The sequence below is a fragment of the Pseudophryne corroboree genome, chromosome 6, assembly GCF_028390025.1.
Source record: "Pseudophryne corroboree isolate aPseCor3 chromosome 6, aPseCor3.hap2, whole genome shotgun sequence".
NCBI classification, from domain to species: domain Eukaryota; kingdom Metazoa; phylum Chordata; class Amphibia; order Anura; family Myobatrachidae; genus Pseudophryne; species Pseudophryne corroboree.
In genome coordinates this window covers 402,214,235-402,235,200 of record NC_086449.1, presented here as the reverse complement: position 1 = coordinate 402,235,200, position 20,966 = coordinate 402,214,235, and the positions used below count along the sequence as shown (strand labels likewise).

The window sequence follows — 20,966 nt, the reverse complement described above, 5'->3', positions numbered from 1 at the left end:
ATACATCGATTCCGGTCTTTGTAGGTGCAGATTATTTTGCTTGCTCTGGGGTATAGTTGCAAGGAACTGTAATAACCTATTAACCAGGGATCAATACATTATACCTACAGGGCATCCGGAAAGTTTTCACAGTGCTTCATTTTTTCCTCATTTTGTTTTGTTACAACCTTATTCCAAAATGGAATAAATTCATTTTTTCCCTCAAAATTTTACACAGAAAACCCCATAATGACAACATAAAAACATTTTTTTTTTTTTACATTTTTGCAAATGTAAGTAAATTTATATCAATTTTCTTTGGTTTACAGGTAAGTAAAATCAGTAGCAATCATGAGACATATATGAATTTATTTATATATGTATATAATTATGTAAAGGTTCCCAGATCATTCTAGTGAGTTAGTCCACACTGGTTTCTTCTTCTGTGTGAATGCCTCTATCCCTTCTTGGCCATCCTTCAACATTAGATTCTTCAACATGACTTGCGATGCTAGGTTATATGCCTCATCCAGGCTCTGTGACATTTGCTTGTAAAATGTAGCTTTTCCTAGAGCGACGACAGGGCGACTTGCCTGGCAAATTTTGTGGGCAATTTTCATTGTCTCATTTTCCAAGCTGTCTTCGGGTACCACCTTGCTGAGAAGACCATGAAGCAAAGCATCTTGAGCTGATATTGGTTCACCTGTAAACAGCATTTCCAAAGCAACCTGCAAAATGGAAACAGACTGAGAGGTACAGAATTCTGCCATGCAGCAATACAGGGCAATGCACAATATAATGTAAATGAAAACATGCAGGTGTCCAGTCACAGCCGGATGATTTAATCGATATAGATGTAAAATCGATGGCTGTCATATTATGTGTTTGACATTCTGTATCTTGCCTATGTGCTGTACAGTTCTATATAATGTGTTCTATATAAAGAAATAAGCATTTACTTAAAAACCCATACACGCATATGTATATAGGGCCTGATTCAGAGATGGATGCAAACCTGTTTTTGGAACAATTATTGGCTGATTACACATAAGTCACACTGCGCATGTGCTGCTATGGTCTCGCAACAGCAGTCTCAGAGAGGATTTATTTGCAAAGTGATTGATTTACCGACAGGGACTGTTTTGGGATGGTTGCAGAGAGTGGTGGCAAAAATGTAGGCATGCCCTTTTTTCAGGCTGTGTTTCAGCCTGCCACTCTGATCCCGTACACAACTGCAATGACTCCAGGATCTTATTTCCTGCAGCCATCCCGTACGCAGCTGCAATGACTCCAGGGTCTTACTTCCTGCAGCCATCCCGTACGCAGCTGCAATGGCTCCAGGGTCTTACTTCCTGCAGCCATCCCGTACGCAGCTGCAATGACTCCAGGATCTTACTTCCTGCAGCCATCCCGTACGCAGCTGCAATGACTCCAGGGTCTTACTTCCTGCAGCCATCCCGTACGCAGCTGCAATGACTCCAGGGTCTTACTTGCTGCAGCCATCTCGTACGCAGCTGCAATGACTCCAGGGTCTTACTTGCTGCAGCCATCCCGTACGCAGCTGCAATGACTCCAGGGTCTTACTTGCTGCAGCCATCCCGTACGCAGCTGCAATGACTCCAGGGTCTTACTTCCTGCAGCCATCCCGTACGCAGCTGCAATGACTCCAGGGTCTTACTTCCTGCAGCCATCCCGTACGCAGCTGCAATGACTCCAGGGTCTTACTTGCTGCAGCCATCCCGTACGCAGCTGCAATGACTCCAGGGTCTTACTTCCTGCAGCCATCCCGTAAGCAGCTGCAATGACTCCAGGGTCTTACTTCCTGCAGCCATCCCGTATGCAGCTGCAATGACTCCAGGGTCTTACTTCCTGCAGCCATCCCGTACGCAGCTGCAATGACTCCAGGGTCTTACTTCCTGCAGACATGCTGTGTGACCATAGTAGCACTCAGAAGTTTGATAAACGATTGATCTGTGCCCCACGCTGAGTCTTCGTGGGACTCGTAAAGCCACCAGTAGGCGTCTAAATGCAATTCCCTGTGGCTGTGGCAGATTTTCGCACAGTCGCTGCATCACTAGCATACATTTCTTAAAAAGGCCCATATATCTATTATATGATACAGGAAAATACAGCTAAATGAGTTTCTTACATTTATCTTCATGTGGTTAGTACAACTCCAGATGTATATTCATATATTTATTCTGCACGTCCTAACGTTTGTTAAGGGCAAAGCCTGAATGCAGACAAACGAGTATCTCAATAAGGTTGTATTCTTATAAAATAAATAGAAAATGTACTGACCTTTCTTGGCACAGCTCTTCCCAAAGCAACAGCAGGCGTAGAGCAGAACAGTCCAACATTGACACCTGGTGTAGCAAACTTGGACTTGTCAGACGCAACAGCTATATCACAGCTAGCAACAAGCTGGCACCCTGCCGCTGTTGCAAGACCATTCACCTGGGCTATAACAGGTACTGGTATGGTTTGGATTGTTTTCATAAGCTGCAACAACACATAGCACATCTCTGTGAAGTAAGCAGATATGTGGAGATAACATTCCCCCCAGTGTTAGCTTAGGTAAAAAAAAAAAATAAAGTTTAATCCTTTCCATTAGAAATGTAACATGGGCAGCTTTGCTAAACACAAATATCATCCCCATCATGCAGGGACTATTATTACATTGAGTCAGAATGTTAAGACCTAATGTGAAATGTGTTTCTACTAGTGATGAGCGGGTTCGGTTCCTCGGAATCCGAACCCGCCCGAACTTCAGCCTTTTTACACGGATCCGAGGCAGACTCGGATCTTCCCGCCTTGCTCGGCTAACCCGAGCGCGCCCGAACGTCATCATCCCGCTGTCGGATTCTCGCGAGGCTCGTATTCTATCACGAGACTCGGATTCTATATAAGGAGCCGCGCGTCGCCGCCATTTTCACACGTGCATTGAGATTCATAGGGAGAGGACGTGGCTGGCGTCCTCTCCATTTAGATTAGAAGAGAGAGAGTGAGAGTGAGACACTTGATTTACTGGAGCTTAGGAGTACTCAGAGAGTGCAGAGTTTACTAGTGACTGACCAGTGACCACCAGTGCAGTTTTTTTATTATATTATTATTTAATATAATCCGTTCTCTGCCTGAAAAAAAACGATACACAGTGACACAGTAACAGTATACCATATCTGTGCTCAGCCTCAGTGTGCTGCATCATCTATGTATATCTGACTGTGCTGAGTGCTCAGTGCTCACACAGCTTAATTGTGGGGGAGACTGGGGAGCAGTAGCAGGAGTACATATTATTTAACAGTGCACACTTTTGCTGCCAGAGTGCCACTGCCAGTGTGACTGACCAGTGACCACTGTCTGACCACCAGTATATTGTGATTGTCTGACTGAAAAAGTTAAACACTCGTCGTGTGGTGTTTTTATTCTATAAACGCATTCTGCTGACAGTGTCCAGCAGGTCCGTCATTAATTATATAATATATACCTGTCCGGCTGCAGTAGTGATATATATATATTTTTTATATCATTATCATCCAGTCTATATTAGCAGCAGACGCAGTACGGTAGTCCACGGCTGTAGCTACCTCTGTGTCGGCAGTCGCTCGTCCATCCATAATTGTATACCACCTACCTGTGGTGTTTTTTTTTTTTCTATCTTCTTGATACTACTAGTAGCTTACTTTAGGAGTCTGCAGTGCTGCTGACAGTGTCCAGCAGGTCCGTCATTATATAATATATACCTGTCCGGCAGCAGTAGTGATATATATATATTTTTTATATCATTATCATCCAGTCTATATTAGCAGCAGACGCAGTACGGTAGTCCACGGCTGTAGCTACCTCTGTGTCGGCAGTCGCTCGTCCATCCATAATTGTATACCACCTACCTGTGGTTTTTTTTTTCTATCTTCTTGATACTACTAGTAGCTTACTTTAGGAGTCTGCAGTGCTGCTGACAGTGTCCAGCAGGTCCGTCATTATATAATATATACCTGTCCGGCTGCAGTAGTGATATATATATATTTTTTATATCATTATCATCCAGTCTATATTAGCAGCAGACGCAGTACGGTAGTCCACGGCTGTAGCTACCTCTGTGTCGGCAGTCGCTCGTCCATCCATAATTGTATACCACCTACCTGTGGTTTTTTTTTTCTATCTTCTTGATACTACTAGTAGCTTACTTTAGGAGTCTGCAGTGCTGCTGACAGTGTCCAGCAGGTCCGTCATTATATAATATATACCTGTCCGGCTGCAGTAGTGATATATATATATTTTTTATATCATTATCATCCAGTCTATATTAGCAGCAGACGCAGTACGGTAGTCCACGGCTGTAGCTACCTCTGTGTCGGCAGTCGCTCGTCCATCCATAAGTATACTAGTATCCATCCATCTCCATTGTTTACCTGAGGTGCCTTTTAGTTGTGCCTATTAAAATATGGAGAACAAAAATGTTGAGGTTCCAAAAATAGGGAAAGATCAAGATCGACTTCCACCTCGTGCTGAAGCTGCTGCCACTAGTCATGGCCGAGACGATGAAATGCCAGCAACGTCGTCTGCCAAGGCCGATGCCCAATGTCATAGTACAGAGCATGTAAAATCCAAAACACCAAATATCAGTAAAAAAAGGACTCAAAAATCTAAAATAAAATTGTCGGAGGAGAAGCGTAAACTTGCCAATATGCCATTTACCACACGGAGTGGCAAGGAACGGCTGAGGCCCTGGCCTATGTCCATGGCTAGTGGTTCAGCTTCACATGAGGATGGAAGCACTCAGCCTCTCGCTAGAAAAATGAAAAGACTCAAGCTGGCAAAAGCACAGCAAAGAACTGTGCGTTCTTCGAAATCACAAATCCACAAGGAGAGTCCAATTGTGTCGTTTGCGATGCCTGACCTTCCCAACACTGGACGTGAAGAGCATGCGCCTTCCACCATGTGCACGCCCCCTGCAAGTGCTGGAAGGAGCACCCGCAGTCCAGTTCCTGATAGTCAGATTGAAGATGTCAGTGTTGAAGTACACCAGGATGAGGAGGATATGGGTGTTGCTGGCGCTGGGGAGGAAATTGACCAGGAGGATTCTGATGGTGAGGTGGTTTGTTTAAGTCAGGCACCCGGGGAGACACCTGTTGTCCGTGGGAGGAATAGGGCCATTGACATGCCTGGTGAAAATACCAAAAAAATCAGCTCTTCGGTGTGGAAGTATTTCAACAGAAATGCGGACAACATTTGTCAAGCCGTGTGTTGCCTTTGTCAAGCTGTAATAAGTAGGGGTAAGGACGTTAACCACCTCGGAACATCCTCCCTTATACGTCACCTGCAGCGCATTCATCATAAGTCAGTGACAAGTTCAAAAACTTTGGGCGACAGCGGAAGCAGTCCACTGACCAGTAAATCCCTTCCTCTTGTAACCAAGCTCACGCAAACCACCCCACCAACTCCCTCAGTGTCAATTTCCTCCTTCCCCAGGAATGCCAATAGTCCTGCAGGCCATGTCACTGCCACTGGCAATTCTGACGAGTCCTCTCCTGCCTGGGATTCCTCCGATGCATCCTTGCGTGTAACGCCTACTGCTGCTGGCGCTGCTGTTGTTGCTGCTGGGAGTCGATGGTCATCCCAGAGGGGAAGTCGTACTCGTAAGACCACTTTTACTACTTCCACCAAGCAATTGACTGTCCAACAGTCCTTTGCGAGGAAGATGAAATATCACAGCAGTCATCCTGCTGCAAAGCGGATAACTGAGGCCTTGGCATCCTGGGCGGTGAGAAACGTGGTTCCGGTATCCATCATTACTGCAGAGGCAACTAGAGACTTGTTGGAGGTACTGTGTCCCCGGTACCAAATACCATCTAGGTTCCATTTCTCTAGGCAGGCGATACCGAAAATGTACACAGACCTCAGAAAAAGACTCACCAGTGTCCTAAAAAATGCAGTTGTACCCAATGTCCACTTAACCACGGACATGTGGACAAGTGGAGCAGGGCAGGCTCAGGACTATATGACTGTGACAGCCCACTGGGTAGATGTATGGACTCCCGCCGCAAGAACAGCAGCGGCGGCACCAGTAGCAGCATCTCGCAAACGCCAACTCTTTCCTAGGCAGGCTACGCTTTGTATCACCGCTTTCCAGAATACGCACACAGCTAAAAACCTCTTACGGCAACTGAGGAAGATCATCGCAGAATGGCTTACCCCAATTGGACTCTCCTGTGGATTTGTGGCATCGGACAACGCCAGCAATATTGTGTGTGCATTAAATATGGGCAAATTCCAGCACGTCCCATGTTTTGCACATACCTTGAATTTGGTGGTGCAGAATTATTTAAAAAACGAGAGGGGCGTGCAAGAGATGCTGTCGATGGCCAGAAGAATTGCGGGACACTTTCGGCGTACAGGCACCACGTACAGAAGACTGGAGCACCACCAAAAACGCCTGAACCTGCCCTGCCATCATCTGAAGCAAGAAGTGGTAACGAGGTGGAATTCAACCCTCTATATGCTTCAGAGGTTGGAGGAGCAGCAAAAGGCCATTCAAGCCTATACAACTGAGCACGATATAGGAGGTGGAATGCACCTGTCTCAAGCGCAGTGGAGAATGATTTCAACGTTGTGCAAGGTTCTGCAACCTTTTGAACTTGCCACACGTGAAGTCAGTTCAGACACTGCCAGCCTGAGTCAGGTCATTCCCCTCATCAGGCTTTTGCAGAAGAAGCTGGAGACATTGAAGGAGGAGCTAACACAGAGCGATTCCGCTAGGCATGTGGGACTTGTGGATGGAGCCCTTAATTCGCTTAACAAGGATTCACGGGTGGTCAATCTGTTGAAATCAGAGCACTACATTTTGTCCACCGTGCTCGATCCTAGATTTAAAACCTACCTTGGATCTCTCTTTCCGGCAGACACAAGTCTGCTGGGGTTCAAAGAACTGCTGGTGACAAAATTGTCAAGTCAAGCGGAACGCGACCTGTCAACATCTCCTCCTTCACATTCTCCCGCAACTGTGGGTGCGAGGGAAAGGCTCAGAATTCCGAGCCCACCCGCTGGCGGTGATGCAGGGCAGTCTGGAGCGACTGCTGATGCTGACATCTGGTCCGGACTGAAGGACCTGACAACGATTACGGACATGTCGTCTACTGTCACTGCATATGATTCTCTCCCCATTGAAAGAATGGTGGAGGATTGTATGAGTGACCGCATCCAAGTAGGCACGTCAGACAGTCCGTACTTATACTGGCAGGAAAAAGAGGCAATTTGGAGGCCCTTGCACAAACTGGCTTTATTCTACCTAAGTTGCCCTCCCACAAGTGTGTACTCCGAAAGAGTGTTTAGTGCCGCCGCTCACCTTGTCAGCAATCGGCGTACGAGGTTACATCCAGAAAATGTGGAGAAGATGATGTTCATTAAAATGAATTATAATCAATTCCTCCGTGGAGACATTGACCAGCAGCAATTGCCTCCACAAAGTACACAGGGAGCTGAGATGGTGGATTCCAGTGGGGACGAATTGATAATCTGTGAGGAGGGGGATGTACACGGTGATATATCGGAGGATGATGATGAGGTGGACATCTTGCCTCTGTAGAGCCAGTTTGTGCAAGGAGAGATTAATTGCTTCTTTTTTGGTGGGGGTCCAAACCAACCCGTCATTTCAGTCACAGTCGTGTGGCAGACCCTGTCACTGAAATGATGGGTTGGTTAAAGTGTGCATGTTCTGTTTATACAACATAAGGGTGGGTGGGAGGGCCCAAGGACAATTCCATCTTGCACCTCTTTTTTCTTTCATTTTTCTTTGCGTCATGTGCTGTTTGGGGGGTGTTTTTTGGAAGGGCCATCCTGCGTGACACTGCAGTGCCACTCCTAGATGGGCCAGGTGTTTGTGTCGGCCACTAGGGTCGCTTAGCTTACTCACACAGCTACCTCATTGCGCCTCTTTTTTTTCTTCTTTGCGTCATGTGCTGCTGTTTGGGGAGTGTTTTTTGGAAGGGCCATCCTGTCTGACACTGCAGTGCCACTCCTAGATGGGCCAGGTGTTTGTGTCGGCCACTAGGGTCGCTTAGCTTACTCACACAGCTACCTCATTGCGCCTCTTTTTTTCTTTGCGTCATGTGCTGTTTGGGGAGTGTTTTTTGGAAGGGCCATCCTGCGTGACACTGCAGTGCCACTCCTAGATGGGCCAGGTGTTTGTGTCGGCCACTTGGGTCGCTTAGCTTAGCCATCCAGCGACCTCGGTGCAAATTTTAGGACTAAAAATAATATTGTGAGGTGTGAGGTGTTCAGAATAGACTGAAAATGAGTGGAAATTATGGTTATTGAGGTTAATAATACTTTGGGATCAAAATGAACCCCAAATTCTATGATTTAAGCTGTTTTTTAGGGTTTTTTGAAAAAAACACCCGAATCCAAAACACACCCGAATCCGACAAAAAAAATTCGGTGAGGTTTTGCCAAAACGCGTTCGAACCCAAAACACGGCCGCGGAACCGAACCCAAAACCCGAAAAATTTCCGGTGCTCATCACTAGTTTCTACACAACAAAATGTGCATAATATATGGTACACTACCAACACCGCAATACACACTACATAGGCACAAAATATGTAAACAGGATCGGTATGAAATACCTCTAATCAAAATCCCGACGGTCGAAATCCCGACAGCAATTGACCGACAGTCAAAATCCCGACATTTAAAATACTGACAAGGTCAAAATACCGACAGGTCAAAATACAGACATTCGGTTTTCACTGGTTTTTGGTGTGTATGTCGACATAGGTTGACATGGACACCATATAAGTGTACCGCTGCGCTCGCCGTGTTTCGGGCACGGTGCCTCGCACACTATTATATTCCCCCTCCAGGTCCACTGGGATGGTAAAGTACGAACAAGTCGGTTTCAATGAAAAAAATAAGATTTTAAACCTACCGGTAAATCTTTTTCTCCTAGTCCGTAGAGGATGCTGGGGACTCCGTAAGGACCATGGGGTATAGACGGGCTCCGCAGGAGACATGGGCACTATAAAGCACTTTTAGTATGGGTGTGCACTGGCTCCTCCCTCTATGCCCCTCCTCCAGACCTCAGTTAGAGAAACTGTGCCCAGAGGAGATGGACAATATGAGGAAAGGATTTTGTTAATCTAAGGGCAAGATTCATACCAGCCCACACCAATCATACCATATAACCTGGAATATACGCAACCAGTTAACAGTATGAACAAAAAAACAGTATCAGTCAAAGACCGATTCTAACTGTAACATAACCCTTATGAAAGCAACAACTATATACAAGTCTTGCAGATGTAGTCCGCACTGGGAAGGGCGCCCAGCATCCTCTACGGACTAGGAGAAAAAGATTTACTGGTAGGTTTAAAATCTTATTTTCTCTTACGTCCTAGAGGATGCTGGGGACTCCGTAAGGACCATGGGGTTTATACCAAAGCTCCCAACCGGGCGTGAGAGTGCGGATGACTCTGCAGCACCGACTGAGCAAACGCAAGGTCCTCATCAGCCAGGGTAGCAAACTTGTAGAATTTTGCAAAAGTGTTTGAACCCAACCAAGTAGCTGCTCGGCAAAGCTGTAATGCCAAGACGCCTCGGGCAGCCGCCCAAGAAGAGCCCACCTTCCTAGTGGAATGGGCCTTTACTGAATTTGGTAACTGCAATCCAGCTGTAGAATGAGCCTGCTGAATCGTGTTACAGATCCAGCGAGCAATAGTCTGCTTAGAAGCAGGAGCGCCAACCTTGTTGGCTGCATACAGGACAAACAGAGCCTCTGTTTTCCTAACCCTAACCGTCCTGGCTACATAAATCTTTAAGGCCCTGACTACATCCAGGGACTTGGAGTCCTCCCAGTCCCCCGTAGCCACAGGCACCACAATAGGTTGGTTCATATGGAATGAAGAAACCACCCTAGGCAAAAATTGAGGACGAGTCCTCAACTCAGCTCTATCCACATGGAAAATCAAATAGGGGCTCTTGTGGGACAAGGCCGCCAATTCAGACACCCGCCTTGCAGATACCAAGGCCAATAACATGACCACCTTCCACGTGAGAAATTTTAATTCAATTGTTTGAAGAGGCTCAAACCAGTGAGATTTCAGGAAACTTAACACCATGTTAAGGTCCCACAGTGCCACTGGGGGCACAAAGGGGGGCTGGATGTGCAGCACTCCCTTCACAAACGTCTGGACTTCTGGGAGAGAAGCCAATTCCTTCTGAAAGAATATAGATAGGGCCGAAATCTGTACCTTAATGGAGCCTAACTTCAGGCCCATATCCACTCCTGTCTGTAGAAAGTGGAGAAACCGTCCCAGATGGAAATCTTCCGTAGGAGCATTCTTGGCTTCACACCAAGATACATACTTCCTCCAGATACGGTGATAATGCTTTGCCGTCACCTCCTTCCTAGCCTTTATCAGAGTAGGGATGACTTCCTCCGGAATACCTTTCCCAGCTAGGATTCGGTGTTCAACCGCCATGCCGTCAAACGTAACCGCGGTAAGTCTTGGAACACACATGGCCCCTGCTGCAACAGGTCCTCCCTGAGAGGAAGAGGCCACGGATCTTCTGTGAGCATTTCCTGAAGATCTGAGTACCAGGCCCTTCGAGGCCAATCTGGAACAATGAGTATTGTCTGCAATATTTTTGAGATGAGAGGAAGAGGCGGAAATACATAGACCGACTGAAACACCCATGGTGTCACTAGGGCGTCTACTGCTACTGCCTGAGGGTCCCGTGACCTGGCACAATACCTCCAAAGCTTCTTGTTGAGGCGTGACGCCATCATGTCTATTTGAGGAATTCCCCAGAGACCTGTTATCTCTGCAAAAACTTCTTGATGAAGTCCCCACTCTCCTGGATCGAGATCGTGTCTGCTGAGGAAGTCTGCTTCCCAGTTGTCCACTCCCGGAATGAAGATAGCTGACAGAGCGCTTACGTGATTTTCCGCCCAGCGAAGAATCCTGGTGTCTTCCGCCATCGCCACTCTGCTCCTTGTCCCGCCTTGGCGGTTTACATGAGCCACGGCTGTGACGTTGTCTGATTGAATCAGAACCGGTAGGTCGCGAAGAAGATTCTCCACTTGTCGTAGGCCGTTGTATATGGCCCTCAATTCCAGTATGTTGATTAGTAGACAAGCCTCCTGGCTTGACCATAGTCCCTGAAAATTTCTTCCTTGTGTGACTGCTCCCCATCCTCGGAGGCTCGCGTCCATGGTCACCAGAACCCAGTATTGGATGCCGAACCTGCGACCCTCTAGAAGATGAGCACTCTGCAGCCACCACAGGAGACACCCCCTGGCCCTGGGGGACCCGGACCACTTGTCCAGAAGGTCCCACTGAAAAGTCCTCGCATCAAACCTGCCGAAGGCGATGGCCTCGAAGGCTGCCACCATTTTTCCCAGAACTCGAGTGCATTGATGAACAGACACTCTTTTTGGTTTTAGCAGGTCTCTGACCATGTTCTGGAAATCTTGGGCTTTTTCCAATGGGAGAAAAACCCTCTTTTGTTCCGTGTCCAGAATCATGCCTAGGAATGATAGTCGTGTCGTTGGAACAAATTGTGACTTTGGCAGATTGAGAATCCAACCGTGCTGTTGCAGCACTTTCAGGGAGAGCGACACGCTCTTCAGCAATTGATCTCTCGATCTCGCCTTTATCAGGAGATCGTCCAAGTATGGGATAATTGTGACTCCCTGCCTACGCAGGAGCACCATCATCTCCGCCATTACCTTGATGAAAATCCTTGGGGCCATGGAAAGCCCAAACGGCAACGTTGAAACTGGTAATGACAGTCCTGTACAGCGAATCTCGGGTACTCCTGATGAGGGGGGTATATGGGGACATGAAGGTATGCATCCTTTATGTCTAGTGACACCATAAAATCCCCCCCTTCCAGGCTGGATATTACAGCTCGTAGCGATTCCATCTTGAATTTGAACTTTTTCAAGTACAGGTTTAGGGATTTTAGATTTAAAATGGGTCTGACCCAACCATCCGGCTTTGGGACCACAAACAGGGATGAATAATACCCTTTTCCCTGTTGGACCAGGGGAACCTTGACCACCACTTGCTGTTGACACAGCTTTTGAATTGCAGCTAACACTACTTCCCTCTCCGGGGGTGAAGCTGGCAAGGCCGACTTGAAAAATTGGCGAGGGGGCACATCTTCGAATTCCAGCTTGTAGCCTTGGGAAACAATTTCCATCGCCCAAGGATCCACGTCTGAAAGAACCCAGATCAGGCTGAAAAGTCGAAGGCATGCCCCCACTGGTGCGGACTCCCTTAGGGTAGCCCCAGCGTCATGTGGTAGATTTTGTAGAAGCCGGGGAGGACTTCTGCTCCTGGGAACTAGCCGAAGCAGGTGTTCTCTTTCCTATACCCTTACCTCTGGCAAGGAAGGAGGAGCCCCGACCTCTTCTGGACTTATGCGACCGAAAGGACTGCATCTGATATTGTGGAGTTTTCTTTTGCTGTTGGGGGACAAAAGGTAGATTTACCCGCGGTAGCTGTGGCAACCAGGTCCGCGAGCCCCTCCCCAAACACTTCACCCTTGTAAGGTAAAACCTCCATATGCTTCTTTGAGTCTGCATCACCCGTCCATTGGCGGGTCCATAGAGCTCGTCTCGCAGAAATAGCCATGGCATTGGCTCTGGAACCCAGCAGCCCAACGTCTCTTTGAGCGTCCCTCATATATAAGACTGCGTCCTTAATGTGGGCTAAGGTTAATAAAATGGTATCCCTGTCTAGGGTATCAAGGCCAGCTGACAAGGTATCTGTCCATGCTGCAACTGCGCTACATACCCATGCCGATGCTATTGCCGGTCTGAGCAAAGCACCTGTATGCGCATAAATTGACTTTAAAGTAGTCTCCTGTCTGCGATCAGCAGGATCCTTGAGGGCTGCCATGTCCGGAGACGGTAGCACCACCTTCTTGGACAGGCGTGTTAAAGCCTTGTCCACCCTGGGAGAGGATTCCCAACGTACCCTGTCCTGTGCAGGGAAAGGATACGCCATAAGAACCCTTTTGGGAATCTGCAGTTTTTTATCTGGAGTTTCACAAGCTTTTTCAAATAATTCGTTAAGCTCATGAGTTGGGGGAAAGGTTACCTCAGGTTTCTTTTCCTTATACATGCGCACCCTCATGTCAGGGACAGAGGGGTCATCTGTGATATGCAAAACATCTTTTATTGCAATAATCATACACTGAATACTTTTTGCCACCCTTGGGTGTCATTTTGCATCATCGTAGTCGACACTGGAGTCAGAATCCGTTTCGGTATCAGTGTCTACTATTTGGGATAGGGGACGTTTTTGAGACCCAGAAGGGCCCTGTGACCCAGTCCAATCCGTGGATTGACTCCCTGCTTTCTCCCTGGACTCTGCTTTATCCAGTCTCTTATGTAATGAGGCCACACTTGCATTTAACATATGCCACATGTCCAGCCAATCATGAGTCGGCGTTGTCGACGGAGACACACCACTCATCTACTCCACCTCCTCCTTGGACGAGCCTTCCGCTTCAGACATGCCGACATGCACATACCGACACCCCCACACACACAGGGATATATCTATAAGGGAACAATTACCCAACAAGGCCCTTTGGAGAGACAGAGAGAGAGTATGCCAGCACACACCCAGCGCCAACTGACACTGGAATAAAACCCAGATAGCGCTTTTTATATATATAATCAATGTATACACTCACTGCACCTTAAAAATGCACCCTAACCCCCCCCCCCCCTTTTCAGCCCTGTCACCGAGTTCAGCAGGGGAGAGTCCGGGGAGCCAGCTTCTCTGCAGCGTTCTGTGAAGAAAATGGCGCTGTTAGTGCTGAGGGATCAAGTTCCGACCCCTCCAGCGGCGGGCTTCGGTCCCGCTTCAATATACAAAAAATGGCGGGGGATCTCTGCATTTACTGCCTCCGCAGCCTAATGTACCCTTATATGCCAGTCCAGAGGTTTATTGCTGCCCAGGGCGCCCCCCCTGCGCCCTGCACCCATCAGCTCTGGAGAGCTCCTCTGTAATGCACCCTATCTCCTCTGGGCACAAAATCTAACTGAGGTCTGGAGGAGGGGCATAGAGGGAGGAGCCAGTGCACACCCATACTAAAAGTTATTTATAGTGCCCATGTCTCCTGCGGAGCCCGTCTATACCCCATGGTCCTTACGGAGTCCCCAGCATCCTCTAGGACGTAAGAGAAAATCATGAAAAACTCATGTCGGCATTTTGACCTGTCAGCATTTTACATGTCGGTATTTTGACCTTGTCGGGATTTTGATTGGAGGTAAATTGACAGCATCCCATGTAAACAACCCTTCTATAATGATAGTGTTTATGACCATTTCAGCCACATTCATTGCTAAAGGCATTGAGCCATAATCCAACATCAGGAGTAGAATGGGTTGTACTGAAGATTACAGCATTTTTTAAGTCAGTTTGTCCGTCACCTGTAAGTGCTGTTACTGTTAAAGTGGAAACCTCTAGGAACAACAGAAGCTCGGCCACACAATCTCACAGAAAACGGACGTTTCTAGGGGTGGGCGAGCCGTGCAATCGCACGGGGCCCCCACCAGCCCCCAACTCTAGCTGGCTGCTATGCTGTCACACCACCGGAGTCTGCTTATGTCACACTGCTCGCCGCCGCTGGATATTAGTTGGCCTGTCCATCTACCCATGGCACTGGGAGTGCTATTGGCAAGAAACAGCTGTGTCACAGAGGGCCTGATCCTGAGCAGAAAGCAAAGTCACTGTAATTGCAGAAGTTAGAATAACCAATTTATGCTAATGGAAGATTCCATAGGGCTAATGAAACTATCTGTAGGGCTTCAGGTAGAAAGCTGCACCACCCATTTTCTGTCCATAGCTACAACCACCATAAGTATCAGCACTTGGACCTGCCCACTGCTGGGTGTAACTGATCCATTCACTGTATGCACACCTCAGAATAGCACAAAACGACCTACATGCCCCTGACACTTCAATGACTATGTCATGAGTCGTATCTCCTGTGTGTGAAACCTTTCATGCCAGGATAGATCCAGCCAACAGCTGTCCATGTAAGAATCTCTGGGAGAAATGCTAAAATATGTAAAATCACATCTGTGTTCACTCAGTCTGCTAGAGATTATCATATGTGGCTGCGTCTGACAGGCCCATAACAAGACCGACAAGTACTGAAGAGCAAAGAAATAGTCTATTAACCACTTGCCTGGCATGGTCGCATCAGATGCGACCATGCCTGCAAGTGCTCTCTCTCACCTGGTCGCACAGGATGCGACCAGTCAGATAGAGAGTGTTAGCAGCGGTAGGGAAGATAAACTTCCCTCCGCTGCTGCTGTCCCTCTGCCTCCCTGCACTCTCCCCCTGTGTCAGCACGGCAGGACACCCCCCCCCCCCCCCTCCAGCGGCTGCAGACAATGGCAGCCGCTGGGGAGTGTAAATGAACCCTCCCAAGCCACCCCCAGACCACCCCTGTATACCTGCAGGCTGTACCGGCTTTCAAAATGAAAGCCGCGATGGTCGCGATGTTCCAATGGTCACAACGTTCCCGATCGATGTTTCGGAAAAAAATTATTACAAAAATACATAAAAATAAAATTTTAAACCTACCGGTAAATCTTTTTCTCCTAGTCCGTAGAGGATGCTGGGGACTCCGTAAGGACCATGGGGATAGACGGGCTCCGCAGGAGACATGGGCATTAAGAACGAACTTTAGGTATGGGTGTGCACTGGCTCCTCCCTCTATGCCCCTCCTCCAGACCTCAGTTAGAGAAACTGTGCCCAGAGGAGACGGACAGTACGAGGAAAGGATTTTTGTTAATCTAAGGGCAAGATTCATACTAGCCCACAACATTCACACCGTATAACTAGGGATATACGAGCCAGTTAACAGTATGAAACAACACAGCATCAGACCGAGACTGATGAAACTGTAACATAACCCTTATGTAAGCAAAAACTATATACAAGTCTTGCAGAAGAAGTCCGCACTTGGGACGGGCGCCCAGCATCCTCTACGGCAGGCATTCCCAACCACGGTCCTCAAGGCACACCAACAGTGCAGGTTTTAGTGATATCCAGGCTGCAGCACAGATGATTCAATCAAAATAACTAAGGTACTAATTAAGTCACCTGTGCTCAAACCTGGATATCACTGAAACCTGCACTGTTGGTGTGCCTTGAGGACCGTGGTTGGGAATGCCTGCTCTACGGACTAGGAGAAAAAGATTAACTGGTAGGTTTAAAATCTTACTTTCTCTTACGTCCTAGAGGATGCTGGGGACTCCGTAAGGACCATGGGGATTATACCAAAGCTCCCAAACGGGCGGGAGAGTGCGGATGACTCTGCAGCACCGATTGAGCAAACATGAGGTCCTCCTCAGCCAGGGTATCAAACTTGTAGAACTTTGCAAAGGTGTTTGAACCCGACCAAGTAGCAGCTCGGCACAATTGCAATGCCGAGACCCCTCGGGCAGCCGCCCAAGAAGAGCCCACCTTCCTAGTGGAATGGGCCTTAATCGATTTTGGTAACGGCAATCCAGCCGTTGAATGAGCCTGTTGAATCGTGTTACAGATCCAGCGAGCAATAGTCTGCTTTGAAGCAGGAGCACCAACCTTGTTGGCAGCATACAGGACAAACAGTGCTTCTGTTTTTCTGACCCTAGCCGTTCTGGCTACGTAAATTTTCAAAGCCCTGACCACATCAAGGGACTCGGAATCCTCCAAGTCTCGTGTAGCCACAGGCACCACAATAGGTTGGTTCATATGAAAAGATGAAACCACCTTAGGCAAGAATTGAGGACGGGTCCGCAATTCCGCTCTATCCATATGGAAAACCAGATACGGGCTTTTATGAGACAAAGCCGCCAATTCCGACACTCGCCTAGCCGAAGCCAAGGCTAACAACATGACCACTTTCCAAGTGAGATATTTAAATTCCACTGTTTTAAGTGGTTCAAACCTGTGCGACTTAAGGAAACTCAACACTACGTTAAGGTCCCAAGGCGCCACCGGAGGTACAAAAGGAGGCTGAATATGCACCACTCCCTTCACATAAGTCTGTACTTCTGGGAGAGAAGCTAATTCCTTCTGAAAGAAAATGGATAGGGCCGAAATCTGAACCTTAATGGAGCCTAATTTTAGGCCCAAATTCACTCCAGTTTGTAGGAAGTGAAGGAAACGGCCCAGATGGAATTCTTCCGTAGGAGCATTCCTGATCTCACACCAAGAAACATACTTTCGCCATATATACGGTGATAATGTTTAGCTGTCACGTCCTTCCTAGCCTTTATCAGAGTAGGAATGACCTCAACCGGAATGCCCTTTTCCGCTAGGATCCGGCGTTCAACCGCCATGCCGTCAAACGAAGCCGCGGTAAGTCTTGGAACAGACAGGGCCCCTGTTGTAACAGGTCCTGTCTTAGAGGAAGAGGCCACGGATCTTCTGTGAGCATTTCCTGCAGATCCGGATACCAGGCCCTTCGCGGCCAATCTGGAACAATGAGAATTGTCTGTACTCCTCTCATTCTTATTATTCTCAACACCTTGGGGATGAGAGGAAGAGGAGGAAACATATAGACCGACTGGAACACCCACGGTGTCACTAGGGCGTCCACTGCCACCGCCTGAGGGTCTCTTGACCTGGCGCAATACCTCTGTAGTTTTTTGTTTAAGCGGGACGCCATCATGTCTATCTGGGGCAGGCCCCACTGACTTGCAATCTGTGCGAAGACTTCCTGATGAAGTCCCCACTCTCCTGGATGTAGATCGTGTCTGCTGAGGAAGTCTGCTTCCCAGTTGTCCACTCCCGGAATGAACACTGCTGACAGTGCGCCTACATGATTTTCCGCCCAGCGAAGAATCTTGGTGGCTTCCGCCATTGCCACTCTGCTCCTTGTGCCGCCTTGGCGGTTTACATGAGCTACTGCGGTGATGTTGTCTGACTGGATCAGAACTGGTAAGTCGAGAAGCAAAGTCTCCGCTTGATGAAGGGCGTTGTATATGGCCCTCAGTTCCAGGACGTTGATGTGGAGACAAGTCTCTTGACTTGACCAAAGACCTTGGAAGTTTCTTCCGTGTGACTGCTCCCCAACCTCGGAGGCTCGCATCCGTGGTCACCAGAACCCAGTCCTGAATGCCGAATCTGCGACCCTCCAGAAGGTGAGCACTCTGCAGCCACCACAGGAGAGACACCCTGACCCTGGGGGACAGGGTGATCAACTGATGAATTTGTAGATGTGACCCGGACCAGTTGTCCAGTAGGTCCCATTGGAAGGTCATCGCATGGAACCTGCCGAAAGGAATGGCCTCGTAAGATGCCATCATCTTTCCCAGGACTCGAGTGCAGTGATGCACCGACACCTGTTTTGGCTTCAATAGGTCCCTGACCAGAGTCACGAGTTCCTGGGCCTTTTCTATCGGAAGATAAACCCTTTTCTGGTCCGTATCCAGAATCATGCCTAAGAAGGTCAAACGAGTTGTAGGAACCAACTGTGACTTCGGGATATTGAGAATCCAGCCGTGTTGCTGTAACACCCTTAGTGAAAGTGACACGCTGTTTAACAACTGTTCTCGTGATCTCGCTTTTATTAGGAGATCGTCCAAGTATGGGATAATTGTGACACCCTGCTTGCGCAGGAGCACCATCATTTCCGCCATTACCTTGGCGAAAATCCTCGGGGCCGTGGATTCCATCTTGAACCTTTTCAAGTATAGGTTCAAGGATTTTAAATTTAAAATGGGTCTGACCGAACCGTCCGGTTTCGGGACTACAAATAGGGTTGAGTAATATCCCCTCCCTTGTTGAAGCAGGGGAACCTCGACCACCACCTGTTGAAGACATAATTTTTGAATTGTATTTAAAACTATCTCCCTTTCTGGGGGAGAAGCTGGTAGGGCCGATTTGAAAAACCGGCGAGGGGGCATCTCTTCGAATTCCAGCTTGTAACCGTGGGAAACAATTTCTATTGCCCAGGGATCCACCTGTGAGTGAACCCAGATGTGGCTGAAAAGTCGAAGACGTGCCCCCACTGGGGCGGACTCCCTCAGCGGAGCCCCAGCGTCATGCAGTGGATTTTGTAGAGGCCGGGGAGGACTTCTCCTGGGAACTAGCTGTGGTTGGCAGCTTTTTCCCTCTGCCCTTACCTCTGGCAAGAAAGGACGATTCTCGTGCTCTCTTGTTTTTATTTGACCGAAAGGACTGCATTTGATAATGTGGCGCTTTCTTAGGCTGTGAGGAAATATAAGGCAAAAAAATAAGATTTTACTTACCGGTAAATCTATTTCTCGTAGTCCGTAGTGGATGCTGGGGACTTCGTAAGGACCATGGGGAATAGACGGGCTCCGCAGGAGACATGGGCACTTTAAGAAAGAATTTGGATTCTGGTGTGCTCTGGCTCCTCCCTCTATGTCCCTCCTCCAGACCTCAGTTAAAGAAACTGTGCCCGGAAGAGCGGACAGTACAAGGAAAGGATTTTGGAATCCAGGGTAAGACTCATACCAGCCACACCAATCACACCGTATAACTTGTGATAACTTTACCCAGTTACCAGTATGAACAATAACAGAGCATCAGATAAACCCTGATGCAACTATAACATAACCCTTATTTAAGCAATAACTATATACAAGCATTGCAGAAGAAGTCCGCACTTGGGACGGGCGCCCAGCATCCACTACGGACTACGAGAAATAGATTTACCGGTAAGTAAAATCTTGTTTTCTCTAACGTCCTAGTGGATGCTGGGGACTCCGTAAGGACCATGGGGATTATACCAAAACTCCCAAACGGGCGGGAGAGTGCGGATGACTCTGCAGCACCGATTGAGCAAACAATAGGTCCTCCTCAGCCAGGGTATCAAACTTGTAGAACTTTGCACACGTGTTTGAACCTGACCAAGTAGCAGCTCGGCATAGTTGTAATGCCGAGACCCCTCGGGCAGCCGCCCAAGAAGAGCCCACCTTCCTAGTGGAATGGGCTTTCACTGATTTTGGCTGCGGCAATCCAGCCACAGAATGAGCTTGCTGAATCGTGTTACAGATCCAGCGAGCAATAGTCTGCTTTGAAGCAGGAGCACCAAGCTTGTTGGATGCATACAGGATAAACAGTGACTCCGTTTTCCTGACTCTAGCCGTTCTGGCTACATAAACTTTCAAAGCCCTGACTACATCCAGTAACTCGGAATCCTCCAAGTCACGAGTAGCCACAGGCACCACAATAGGTTGGTTCATATGAAAGGATGAGACCACTTTTGGTAGAAATTGTGGACGTGTCCTCAATTCCGCTCTATCCATATGGAAAACCAGATATGGGCTTTTATGAGACAAAGCCGCTAATTCTGACACGCGCTTAGCCGAAGCCAAGGCTAATAGCATGACCACCTTCCACGTGAGATATTTCAACTCCACTGTTTTAAGTGGTTCAAACCAGTGTGATTTCAGGAAACTCAACACCACGTTAAGATCCCAAGGTGCCACTGGAGGCACAAAAGGAGGCTGAATATGCAGCACTCCTTTCACAAACGTCTGAACTTCTGGCAGAGAAGCCAACTCCTTTTGAAAGAAAATGGAAAGGGCCGAAATCTGGACCTTAATTGAGCCTAACTCCAGGCCCAAATCCACTCCTGACTGAAGGAAGTGAAGGAAACGGCCCAGCTGAAACTCCTCTGTAGGAGCATTGCTGGCCTCACACCAAGAAACATATTTTCGCCATATCCGGTGATAATGTTTAGCTGTTACGTCCTTCCTAGCCTTTATCAGCGTTGGAATGACCTCCTCCGGAATACCCTTTTCTGCTAGGATCCGGCGTTCAACCGCCATGCCGTCAAACGCAGCCGCGGTAAGTCTTGGAAGAGACAGGGTCCCTGTTGCAACAGGTCCTGTCTTAGAGGAAGAGGCCACGGATCCTCTGTGAGCAATTCTTGCAGATCTGAATACCAAGTCCTTCGTGGCCAATCTGGAACAATGAGAATTGTTCTTACTCCTCTTT

General features: G+C 48.0%; 1 protein-coding gene across 1 annotated transcript in view; it reads right to left on the bottom strand.

Moving 5' to 3' along the window:
- Nucleotides 1–328: 328 nt before the first annotated feature.
- The window catches only part of ECHDC3 (enoyl-CoA hydratase domain containing 3), a 92,892-nt gene continuing 72,254 nt past the window's right edge, over nucleotides 329–20,966 (bottom strand). Inside the window, exons 4-5 of the mRNA XM_063926866.1 lie at nucleotides 2,281–2,481; nucleotides 329–707 (exon numbers count right to left, since the gene is read on the bottom strand). Of these exons, the coding sequence (XP_063782936.1) occupies nucleotides 387–707; nucleotides 2,281–2,481 (522 nt within the window). The 3' untranslated portion in view covers nucleotides 329–386. The remainder of the gene's footprint in view (nucleotides 708–2,280; nucleotides 2,482–20,966) is intronic.